Source organism: Alligator mississippiensis, chromosome 4 (assembly GCF_030867095.1).
Source record: "Alligator mississippiensis isolate rAllMis1 chromosome 4, rAllMis1, whole genome shotgun sequence".
In the NCBI taxonomy this organism is placed as follows: Eukaryota; Metazoa; Chordata; order Crocodylia; family Alligatoridae; genus Alligator; species Alligator mississippiensis.
Window position 1 is genome coordinate 24,143,625 of NC_081827.1, and position 12,566 is coordinate 24,156,190.

Here is a 12,566-nt window from a genome sequence, read left to right on the forward strand (position 1 = left end):
GCTGCTTTTCCCAGGCTGCTTTCATGCTAGTTTCATAGCCTCTTATTGATAGCCAAGACTGCTTGTTCAACAAGTATTTTCCAGTGGGATTGTTGCTGATACAAGCAGATTAGGCAATAATTAAGAATCATTTAATACAGTTAACAGATTTATATACGTGACAAAAGTGCCCCTTTCCACAAGAACCTTCAGGACAAAGCAGATGCACCATTTTAGTTGTGGTTCAGCTGCAGAAAATATAAAACAGAAAAAAAAGAACTGTGTTTACTGTGGAAAAAACTCCTATCACAAAGGGACAGCAAATTCGTTTTTTAAACTTCTAAGCTAAGAGGTTATTACAAAAATAATCAGCCCAGCAGAACAGCTTAGTTCCCACATGGATCCTGGAGGGAACTGGCTGTCCCTCTGCATCTCTTGGGAGTGCTAGTGTGAACGGTCAGTGGGGGTGGTGGGGACATGGATTGGATTTTTTGTGTCAGATGAGTTCCAATCCAGTCCGGCCCCTGCCTGGCTGATGCCTCTGGTGCCAGTTGTAGCATTAGTCATCTCTTTGTTGCAAGCTTCCAACTTCAGTGTTGGTCAAGGAAATAACAAGGCTGGGATCTCACTGGAAGTACATATCTGAAGGGAGGCAGCCAAAAAGTGGAGTTGCATTTGGTCATGGCAAGAAAACAAGAGGGAACCTGCCTGGTGTGGGCAGAGTTGGAGCTCTTTGAGGGGATCAGTGACGGGTATTGGAGAGGTGGGAAGTTCTTTGTCTGCTCCATGGGCTTGGAACATTTCCTGCAGGAGGGAGGGTAATAGGAAATGTCACAGGAGGGCTTACTCTGAGCTCATCAGAGCGATTCACAAGGATGAGCCCTCATTTCTCTAAGGTGTCCATAGGGTATCCTCTGAGAGCTGTATAGAAAATCAAAAAAAAATTGTCAAACTATTTTAAACACCAAGGCCCAACTGCCTTTAAGCATTTGCTAGGCTGAGGTAACAGGAACAGCAGAGGGGAAATACCCAGGGCCAGGTAATTACAGAGGATGATGCTTGCAAGTATCTGGGGGCAGCCTGATTGGCTAAGAGCCAGCCGGGCCATCTGTCCTCGCCAGACCTAGTTACTGGGGGCAAGGTCACAACTTGGGAAACAAAACAGTGCAGGAAAAGGCAGTCTTCCCCTCCATTGCATTCCCTGCTCTTGTGCCATGGAGCAGATTGGGGAGAGGGGACTTGCTGTTGTGAAGCACTGTACAAAGGGGGACTGCACTGGTCTTGGGGAACTCCATGTTTCCTTTCCCCAACTCCACACTATGTATTTTCTTCTGCACCCCTGGACAGTTGTTTGACCCTGTGGACTTTTCACATCATTTCCATTTGGAACTTCACTCTAACAGAAGGACACTGGGATATAAAATATCTCAAGATGACCAAGCTATGGAATTTCTAAGGGGCCTGTCGCTGTAGGATCTAAGTGATACTTGGTAAAGGACCTTGACTTTTTCAAGTTCTTTTGAAAGAGTGCACCTCTGAAGAGCTAGCAAGGAAGCATCATGTCCTTTGCTCACTTGTCTGCATGTGCCAGCAGTTCTCCAAGCAGAATGAGAAGAGTCGGTTTCTTACACATCAGCAAAAACAAGCAGCCATGAAATTTGTTTGGAAAATTGAAGTAGCTAATTAGACAGTGAACCTGCTGATAGGGAAGAGGTAGTGACTGCAGCTTCTGAGACACAAGAAACTAACCAGGCACATTATATTTCACCTGTAGCTGATCTAGCGTAAAGATACTGACTATGAATATAGGAACAAGCTGATCAAGTTGCATACTTTGCAGAAATTGGGCAAAGAAAGCAATTTTGCAGCCAGTCCTGGTGCCTTGGGCCATGTGTAGACAAAACAAGAGGTGTGTGTGCATGACACTTTAAAGAGGGCTAAATGCTTTTGCACTGCTTTAATGGTGTTGGTGTTTGCACACGTCAGCAGTGTATTGCGTATTAATTCCAGCCGCTGTAGGAAATTCGATGGCATAATGCGCCTTAACTGACTTGCAGCGCAGCTGCCCCTACAACCACGGAGCGAAGCACTGGGCTACATGCAGCTCCATGGCTCTGCAGGAAGCCCATTCAGGCAGCCTGGCAGCAGCCCAGGAAAGCAGCAAGCCTGATCTCCTCCCCCCCCAGCCCAGGAATTGCTCCGTCTGCTGACAATTCGCCCTCCCCTCCCCACCGGAGAGGCAGGCAAGTCAGCGGGGGGTGTACACGACATGGGGGGTTTAATCAGCCCTAAACTGAAGTGGTGTTTTTTAAAACCCGCCGCTTCAATTTAGGGCCCCTGTTTCATCTACGCATGCCCTTGGATCTCATCTCCTATGAAAAAAAATAACTCTTATTTATTTATTTCTGCAAAGCCTGGTTACCCATCCTAGAAGGCAAGGAAGGCTCAGCCTAAGCATTCAATCTCCTAGAAGTTCAGTTATTTCTGAGTTCCAAGAGGGTTGCATGAAAACCAGGCAGCCTTTTATAAAACTGCTGGTGAGTGTAAGGCTCTCACTTCACTCACCAGCTCATATTGTGCTGGGCTTTGACTGGTGTGTGTCAGGTACTATTAATATTGCACTTCTGTTTCTTCAGTAGCTGTATAATAGATCATATAACCTATACCTTTGAGCCAAAATGGGTAAGAGATGGTGTTTGGGGAATTCCTTTCCCTGCTAACAGGCTAACCACTGCTAGTCCCCAGTAGGAAGTTGGGTGGGGAGGATAGTGAAAGTATAGAAACTCTTTTCTACAACTCCAAGGAAAAGAGTCCTTGGAAAAAGGCATAAGCAGATGCTATCTTGGTGGTATTTGGCAGTCAAAGAGGATGGGTCTAAAGCAGAGGTGGGCAGTTATTTCGGGCAGAGAGCTGTTTACTGAGGTTTGGCAAGCCATCAAGGGCTGCATGACAGGCAGCTGGGGCAGATAAATATTAATTTTCTAAATTTTTTGAGGGCCCTGCGGGCTGGATAGAATGGCCTGATGGGCCACATCTGGCCTGCAGGCTGCATTTTGCCCACCCCTGGTCTAAAGGCATTCAGGGAAACCACCTAGTATAAAAAGACCCTTTCCCTTACTCCCTGAAGGCTAACTGGAAATGTCTTGCATTCCTGCTGCCTGTTGTCAAGCCCTCTTGTCAGGTGGTGTAGGTTGTAGCTGTGTTGGTCTAAGGACATAGGCAGACAAGGTTCTTCGGGTGAATCTGATATCTTTTATTAGACCAACTTAAATAGTAGGAGGACAATTTTTAAGCAAGCTTTCAGGTTCAAAAACCCTTCGTCAGGCTAAGGAAGTTTCAGCAGTTGGTGTGTGCTCTTCCTGACTGCCTATCTTGTACGCATACCAGCCCAGCCCCTGGCTTCTTTACTTTTCACTCCATCGGGAAGAGCACACACCAACTGCTGAAACTTCCTTAGCCTAACGAAGGGTTTTTGAACCGAAATCTTGCTTAATAATTGTTCTCCAACTATTGGTCTAATAAAAGATATCAGATTCACCCAAAGAACCTTGTCTGCCTCTTGTCAAGTGGCATTTTACCTGGCCATGCTGAAACCATTACTAATGAATGTATCAACTGCCAACCTCCCACCTGTCCTTAGGCAGAATCACTGAGAATGAGACAGCAGCATCTGAAATTCTTTACTATACTAGAGTTTTTCTAGGCCTGCTTTTAGCTGCCAATGCTATATCTGTACTGATAGCTTGGCCACGGGGAGGTGTGACCTGATCCTGCTGACACACTTCACCTGTTAGCAGTACTGCCACAGCAAAGCATGAGGTTGCAGCCTCACTATAAGGAGTTTTGAGAAAATGGTGAAACCTTTGGCTTGCACAGCTTATTGCTTGCCTATGGTCCCAAATGATCTAGGCTTCTCCCAGAAGGCTGTCACTTTCAGCATCCCCTAAACTCTGTGCCATCTGTATGCCAGCAAGGCAGTTCTCAAGGTCAGGCACATCCAGAGGGAACAGTGTTTGTTGCCTTTGACTTTCATCTGACTTGTGAAGGGTATTAGAAAGCAACCTGGTGGATCTAATTCCTCTCTGGTGGAGGGAATAGAGGAGATTATGCTAGACCAGGGGCGGGCAATTATTTTGGGCAGAGGGCCACTTACTGAGTTTTGGCAAGCCATCAAGGGTCACATGACAGGCAGCCCAGGGCAGATAAATATTAATTTTCTAAATTTTTTTAGAGGCCACATGGGCTAGATAAAATGGCCTGATGCACTGCATTTTGCCCGCCCCTGTGCTAGACTAAGGTGAGGAAAATGTAAGGAAATAGCAGAATCTGTGAGCGTACCTACTGAGGGTACCTATTCTCCAAAGGACAAGTTGCTACATAGACACCAGCTTCTGTGAGATTTGTTGTACTGCCTGGACAATCTCCTAGTAAAAGCCATAGTCAACTTTATAACCTTTGGCTGGCCAGGAACCTATGCCCTTTTCCTTCTTCAAATGACTCATGCATTGGTCACCTCCAGCAATGCAATCCACCTGGGACTGAGAGGGGAGGTAACTGCAAGTGTAGATGACCTGTGATACAACTTGCCTTCGAAATGGGACAGAGCAGAAAGCTTAGATTAGATTCAGCAGCCATCGCTGCCTCAATCAAGTTACAGATTCACACCAAGGTGTGATTCTTGTCCTTAAGCTGGGCCCTTCAGCTTTTGGAAGTGCCCCCCACCTGACCTACCATGACAGCTGTGAAGGTGAGACGCACTCCTCTTTCACACTTTGGAGCTGACTGAGATGCCTTTGCTGTGGTCCGAGTTTCAGCTCTGATTCCAACAGGGTAACACAAATCATCGTGGTGACCCCACTCACTTCTGTATTCTCCAGGCACTTCTCCAAGAATTTCCTTCTTTCCAAAGCGAATACTATTGAACCTGTGCCACCAAAATTGAGTGGGAAACTTTTTTTTTTTTTTTTTTTAAGTTTCACAGTGTCCCTTTTAACATCTTGGTAAAACCTTGATCCTTTAAGCAGGATTAAAAAAAAAAAAAAGTCAGGTTTTATCTGGAAAATTAAATTCCTTGAAGTCAAATAGAAAGTTCATCCAACTTTTTAAAAACACATTAGATCAGCTTGTGTCTTGTAGATTGATTTTTGATTTGTTTCAGCTTGCATTTAACGCAAGCTAGTCAAACACTACTAAAGGTTTATTAAACTCGAGTCTTGGCAGCATTGGCAGACAACTTCCAGTCAAGTGCCACTAACTACTTGAGAGAGAGCTATAGTGTAACATGAAACTGGCTCCATCCATCCAGCAGTCATTCTTTCTTAAAATAGAGGTCCAAGGCTTGGCCTCATTGCAGAGACTGATATCTTAATTTTGCACGTCATCTTATGGAAAAGTTTGTGTTCTGTTGGAGTTCTTAACCCTCTCTTTTTTTATTTCATGATTTTTAGGTCCCACTTGTGTGTTTGTGTAGAGTTTTAAGATTTAAATTGATTATTCTGCTATTTATTCACTTTAAACACAGATGCTTGCTATTTATTTTAAAGACTTGGAAAGAGATCTATAACTGCTCCATCCCCCAGGAAGGCAAGTGAGTTAATAAGTAATACCTGCTTTTGCCTAGAGAAGAACATTTGCCTTCTTGTAAAGAACTCTGAAAGCCGTGCTGCCTGTAAAACACATGAAACGTTCCTTTTTAAAAAGGTGTTAAATCAGAAGGGAGAGATGATGGTAATATGCTGTATGTTTGGTATATCCACTGTCCCTGCTTTCCCTAGAACAATATGCCTTGAAATTAAATCATTGTCCACACTGGCAAATGCAAATGACTTTTACTACGGGTGCACCAATAGAGATTTTTGGGGCTGATACCAATAGCCTATTTTTTTTTTTTAAGGAGGCATATTGGCTGATACCAATCTGATTTCCGATACACAGCCTGGCAGCTTGAAGAGTAGTGTCCGCCTGGTAAGTTTGTTATAGTGGAAGGCGAGGGGGAAGAGAAGGGGTGTGGAGGGGTGCAGATTGAGGCCCCTGAGGTGAGGGAGGGAGTGGGGCTCAGGCAGGTGCTGTCCAGCTGGGGCAGGACATGGAAGGGAGCTGCAGCTTGTCCAGGGGGTGCAGCTCTTGCTGCTACATGCGCCCCAGGAGGGCATGGGGGGGTGCCCCCCAGATCTGTGCGGGGCAGGCTGCTGCTGCAGGCTGCTGCTGAGCCAGGCTCTTCCTGGCAGAGGGCTGGGCTGGGCTGCGCTCAGGACGGGCAGCGGCAGTACTGGGGGGGACCTCCAGCCACCTCAAAATTCGCCACAGACCCCCAACTGTTGGAGCAGGCGGTGGTGGCACTACAAGTGCAGCCCAGCTCCCACTGGGAAGAGCCCAGCATAGCTCTGGCCTGCAGCAGCAGCCCCCACCTCACAGATCTGGGGCACATGTCCCCCTGTGCCCTCCCAGGGTGTGCGTGGGAACTGTCGTGCCCCCCCCCCCCAGCTCCCTGGATGAGCCATGGCTTCATCTTGTGCCATGCCCTGCCCCAGCCCCACTCTTCCCTCACTACAGGGGCCTTGATCTGCCCCCCCCACACCCCTTCCCTTTCCCCTCCACTTCCTCCACAACAGATTTACCAGCTAGACACAGCTCTCCAAGCTGCCAGGCTGTGCTCCTCGCCACCTATGTGCTGTGCTGCAGCTGCGCTTATGCATGGGGTATTTATCAGCCACATTATCGGCCACATTAGGAAGAAAAGCTGATTTCCAATACAGTCTATTTTCTTTATATTGGTGCCAATCCAATATTAGACCAATATAGCAGTGCACCTCTAACTTTTACTATAGTTGTTTTTACCCGTTAGCAAAACCATTCTCAAAGTTGGCTTGGAATATCCTTATCAGAACACAAGTAATGAACGGTGGTAAGAGAAATAGGATCAGCGCAAAAAGAACTGCCTCTCGGATCTCCTAACTTCCAACTTTGTGAATTAGTTGGAAAATGGCAAAAGCATCAGAGCATCTTGAGAGTCTTAAACATGATAGGAGTTCAGCCCCCAGGATCCCTTGATGCCCTGTTTCCCAGGGAGTAGAACTTTTGACAGTGCACTCAGTTTGAAGGGAGCTCAATCTTTCATTTCCCTTATGGACAAATAAAGCACAAGGAACAAATAATTTTTTTTAGATTAATTAATGCAGCAAATAGAAAATCAGAGACAGACAACTACTGAGCTTTTAAACAACTCTAACTTTTTTGGTTGTGATTTTCTCTGGCTCTGTAGTGAGATTTTAGCAGGATGTAAATGGTGCATAGAAATCTCTGTTCAGTGCAGCTGCTTTCACGCTGTGGTGTTTGCTGATGTCTACAGAAATACACCAGAGAGATTGATTCTTGGCCTGGAAACTTTGCTGGGGCCAAGCAGCTTCAACTCCCACTTGCATCTACTAGCAAATGTATCTATGACCTGCATTTTTTCTGTCCCCTCTTACAGCTTAAAAAAGTGGCCTCATTCTAGGCAGTGCAGAACATTGGTGGGGGAGTAGTTGAAAATTATTTTCTTTCTTCATATACCTTTATTGTCACCTCATTTTTTTGACACCTGGAAGCTATTTCCTGTTTAATGTTCAGCCCAACCTCCTGTTTTAAGGGCTGTCTGCTTAGAAGCCAGATATCCTTTTGATTTCTATCCTCATTCTTCTACAAAGAGACACTGCAAATGAAAACTGCTAGGGATTCAGAGAAGCTTTCAGAGAGTGATAGTTGATGTAACTGAGTCAACGTGGTGCCTGGTGACCAGTGGCATCCCTCAGGGCTTAGTACTCAGACCAGTACTCTTTAATATTCTTATTTAATACTCTTTCACCAAGGCGCCCCCGGGGGTTACAAGAAATAATGGCCAGAAGCTAGCAGAAAGCAGATTTAGACTGGACATTAGGAAGAACTTCTTCACGGTTCGAGTGGCCAAGGTCTGGAACGGGCTCGCAAGGGAGGTGGTGCTCTCCCCTACCCTGGGGGTCTTCAAGCAGAGGTTGGATATGCATCTAGCTGGGGTCATCTAGACCCAGCACTCTTTCCTGCCTATGCAGGGGGTTGGACTCGATGATCTATTGAGGTCCCTTCCGACCCTAACATCTATGAATCTATGAATATATTCATAAATGAACTGGATTCAGGTGTCAGAAGTGGACTGGCAAAGTTTGTGGATAACACCAAATTATGGGGCAGTGGGGTCAGTCTTGAGGATAGGCTGGCAATTCAGGATGACCTGGACAGGCTCGCAAGGTGGGCAGATCAAAACCTGATGACATTCAACACAGAAATGTAAGGAGCTCCACTTCAGGACAAAAAACCCACATCGTACTTATAGACTCGGCAGTGCTACACTCACTAGCAACACGACCAAAAGAGAGTTGGGGGTGATGACTGATCACAAGATGAACATGAGCCACCAATGCGAAGCCGCAGCTAGCTAAGCAAACCAAACTCTGGCTTGCATCTACTGATGCATCTCAAGCAAGACCCAAGAAGTCATCCTCCCGCTGTACTTGACCTTGGTGAGGCCCCAGCTGGAGTACTGCGTCCAATTCTGGGCTCCACACTTTAAAAAGTATGTGCAGAAGTTTGAACCATACCCAATGTAAGCACCTACTCTGGATACCTTTTAAGAACTGCTCAGATGCCTATCTTGCTGGGGTCATCTGCCCCCAGCAGACTTTCTGCCCTTTGGGCAGGGGGCTAGACCTGATGATCTTGCAAGGTCCCTTCCAGCCCTAATGTCTATGAAATCTGTAACTAGAACTTCAACACTGTAAAATATCACAGGCACCATTTGTCCTGCTTCATCATGAATGTCATTTTATTTTTATTTTTTTTAATCCAGTGCTTTTCAAAGTCAGTGATTCCATGTTGTTGGCCTGGTGAAGGAGGGGAATCATGAGCTTTGGTCCACATGCAGGAAAGGAAGCAAAACAAGCAGAGCTTCTGAGAGCTCCATGTTGTCAGGGAGACTGAGCAACAGTGGACATGTTCTGGGACATTGTACAGAGATCTTCAAAGGTCTTGTGACCTGCACAGGTTTGGACATTAGCATGCCCACCTACTTTGGGGGAGCACTGGCCAAACTCTGGCCTCCCCATGGAAATGGCAGAGAGCAGTTATATCAGATCAAGAGAGAAATTATGAAGAACCCCCACATTTTAAAAGTCTGTCTCAATTTCTGCCAATAAAATTCCACTGCAGAGTTCCCAGTAAAGAAAGAAATTGTTAATTTTGTCAGATTAGCAAACTGAATGCAGTTCTGTTTTTCAGGTCACATGAATCAACCAAATGACACAGACCAATGGATTAAAGCGACCACACAAAATGGCACCATACATCTTAAAAGCCAAAGCTGGTTCCAGTCCATCAAGTTGCAAGTCCCTTGAAGAGCAGGCCAAAGGTATTTAAGATGAGGAACTGTAAAGACTGTAACATTATGTCAATACTACTCTTATACTATATTTAGTGTAAAACATACATAAAATGTGAGGCCTTTTTTGCCCAACATTTTCATATATTAAATGGCTGCGGCTGTTTAGCTGCTGTATGAAACAGCCTTACTCTTAGTCCTGTGTGTTCTGAAAGGCAGTAATGTTCAAATGGAAATTGAAAAGCCACTGCTGCAAACTTTTTCAATACGTATGGGCTGATGCCTGAAAATACAAGAACTGTGATTTGAACTTTGTGGTGTTGGCTTGTTCGCCAGTGTTTCAAAAATGTAAATAAAATACTGTCTCCTTACGTGAAAGGCTTGTTTTGTACACAATGCTGAGATTTTCCTTTTGTTGAGTTATTTGGTATCACGTATAGGATAAAACCACTTTCAGAACTGCAGTTCACATTTGGTTGCGGATAGGCATCTTGGCTCTAAGAGATGTACGACTTGTCGTAGGATGGTAGGTGTTAGGGCAGGGGTGGGCAAAATATAGCCCGCTGACTGGATCTGGCACTTTCATCCACCCCACGGCATTCCCCAGTGAATTGTGCCTGGCCATCCCTTCTGCCCAGGAAGGTGGGAAGGAGGGGCCTACACCCACCCCCAACATATCCTATTATGCCTCTCTCCCACCCTTGTGGGCAGAAGGGCCAGCCCCGCTAGCACGGACAGGGCGGCTGCTGCAGGCTTCCCTGGCTCCCTCCGGGCAGCAGGTAGGGAAGCGGGGATGGGGGCAGGGCTGGAGCGTAGGGCTGGGCTGGCTATAGCGGCGAGCCTATGCCTGGGTGGGGGGCAGCAGCATGGAGCTCGGGTGGGCAGGGGGGGTGTGTGAAGGGGGAGGGGTATAGGAACCCTTCTACACTCTCCCAACAACACCCCACCCCCCCCCATGGCGCACAGCCCTGGCAGGCAGCAGCAAGGGGCTCTCTGCTTGGCACTGGTGCCTGGCTTCTGGCTCCAGCCAGTGCTGCCAGGAGTGCAACCCCTGCTTGGCCACTTGTTTCCCCAGCACTCCCTGCGTGCAGGAGGCACAGGAGGGAAGCCCCAGGCAGTGGATCAGGCTGGGGCTTCCCTCCTGTGCCCCATGAGTGCAGGGAGTGCCAGGGAAACAAATGGCCTGGCAGGGGCTGCACCTCTCACTGTGACATGCAGCACTGGCCAGAGCCAGGCACCAGCACCCCCAACTGCTGCTGTGCCATGGGGGGAGTGTGGGGGAGTCCTCACACCCCACAAACTACACACACAGACACCCACCCCCAGTGCTGCCTGCATTGACTGCAGGAGAGGACAACGTGTTCCAGAGCCACACACCCACACCCCACAAATGCCACACAACTGCCCAACATACTGTATCCCCCCACACAGCCACACCTTTTCACAACCCCCTACCTCACCATACACACCTCCCCCACCATATACATACACATGCAGACACACACTCCAAACCACCCCCACAACATAAAAGACTAAGAATTTATTTTTGAATTATTATGCAAAGACCTCTACATACAGTAGATGAACACAAATCATGACAAAAATATTTTTTGTAATAAAATCAAAATGTGTTATAGTAGGTATTTGACTTTTAGTGTATGGTTTGTTTTTTTCTGATCCAAAAAGGAGTATTTCCAGGGGCCAAGGGGAGGAATTTCTGATGGCAGTGGTCAGGGGTTAGGAGTGGGCCTTCTGTTCCCAAGATGGTGTCCAGGAGGCAGACCCCCTATCAAAGGGGCATGCAGCCCTCGACAGGTCACCTAACCTCATTAAGCTGTCCTCTGCCTGAAATAATTGCCTGCCCCTGTGTTAGGGTATAGACGTATCAACAATTTCCTGAACGTAAAAAGCTTTGCTGTGTCAGTTGCTCTGTGGTAACTGCCCGTGTGCATGGTCTTTCTCGATGGGCAGGTGGAGCTAAATTGAATTTACCCGTCTTTCACTGAAGGCTAAGCTGCCATGGTTTAGCTTCCCCAGCTGCTAAATAAGAGCAAGCACCTGTGCGGTTATTGCAGAGCAGCTGCTGTGTGGCAAAGCCCTATCCCTTTTGCCCTGCGGTGGATTCACACCAGACATCTTCAAAGTTTTAAATCTTTCTTGATGTTATAATGATACTCTGTTACCACTGGTACTTTAATGGATAGAGCTCCTTCTTTATTTAACATTAGGTATCTTAAGGCTAATTCTCTCCATCTCTTCTTTTGCCATAGGGGTTGAAATTTTTTCATCTTCCAGGATGCTCCCAGCACCAAATTAACAGGCAACTCCAAGTTACAGCTGCATTTAAGCAAAGTGTCACCTGAGAGTGGAGGATAAAAAATACATGCTGCTCAGTATAGGCTGTGAACAGTTATGAGACTTATTTCCTTAAGGACTGGGAATTCTGGACCTGACATCTGTGTGTTCATGTTGCTGCTCTCCATGCATAGCGCACAGCTGTCACTGATGGCATCCAGTGAACAGCAAATATTGATGATTCCCATCTCTTCCTTGTCTTGTCCTGGCTCTCCTTTGCTCTAAGCTCAGTGCCCTTTCTCTCTACAGACACAACTGTGTTTTAGCAAAAAAAATGTCTGAGGTTTCATTAGCATTGGCAAGCATGACTTCCCTGTGCCATTTCGACCATATACCATTTCTCAATTTCCTTCTAATTAGCATGGTGGTATGTTGGCAATTTCTGAATGACTTGTTTAGGGAAATCCTGCAAAAAACATTCCTCCTTTGGAAAATCTTTTCAGGGATGAATTGACTTGTGCACTGGAAGGCATTAGTCATACCTCAAGTACTGATTCAGTCTGTCTGAAGTCTTGTACTTGGTTATAATGAGACAGTATATGGAATAAAAAAACCCACTTGAGTGAAAAGGCGTCATTACTTGTCAGAGTACTAATCACCCCCCAGTACCGCACTGTCTGTTTTTTGTTGTTGATTACAAGAAATGTAGTGACTGTGCCTAGCAGGAGGCAATGATGATTCTCTTTGGCTCCATCCATGTACTTGGGGGGCTGTAAGATCTGCTCTTTCCTATGAGAAGCAGGAATGAAGCAGCAGCAGAGTAACCTGTTGTCAGAGAGGCTGGCACAGGCATGCGAGAGAGACTTGAGGAAGACTCTCCATGCTCCTGGGTGCTTGGGCACTC

General features: G+C 46.5%; 1 protein-coding gene across 9 annotated transcripts in view; it reads left to right on the forward strand.

Annotated features, from left to right (window-relative positions):
* Positions 1 to 12,566, forward strand: part of FAM185A (family with sequence similarity 185 member A) — a 71,415-nt gene that overhangs the window by 57,916 nt on the left and 933 nt on the right. For 3 of the 9 annotated variants that reach the window (XM_059725834.1, XM_059725827.1, XM_059725828.1), the window contains one exon: positions 9,268 to 9,361. In XM_059725834.1, coding sequence (XP_059581817.1) covers positions 9,268 to 9,276 — 9 coding nt within the window. In that variant the 3' untranslated portion in view covers positions 9,277 to 9,361. Of the gene's footprint in view, positions 1 to 5,872; positions 5,944 to 9,267; positions 9,739 to 11,637; positions 12,292 to 12,566 lie in introns of those variants that run through there. The other 6 variants (XM_019487495.2, XM_059725833.1, XM_059725829.1 and 3 more) reach the window with 4 other exon arrangements.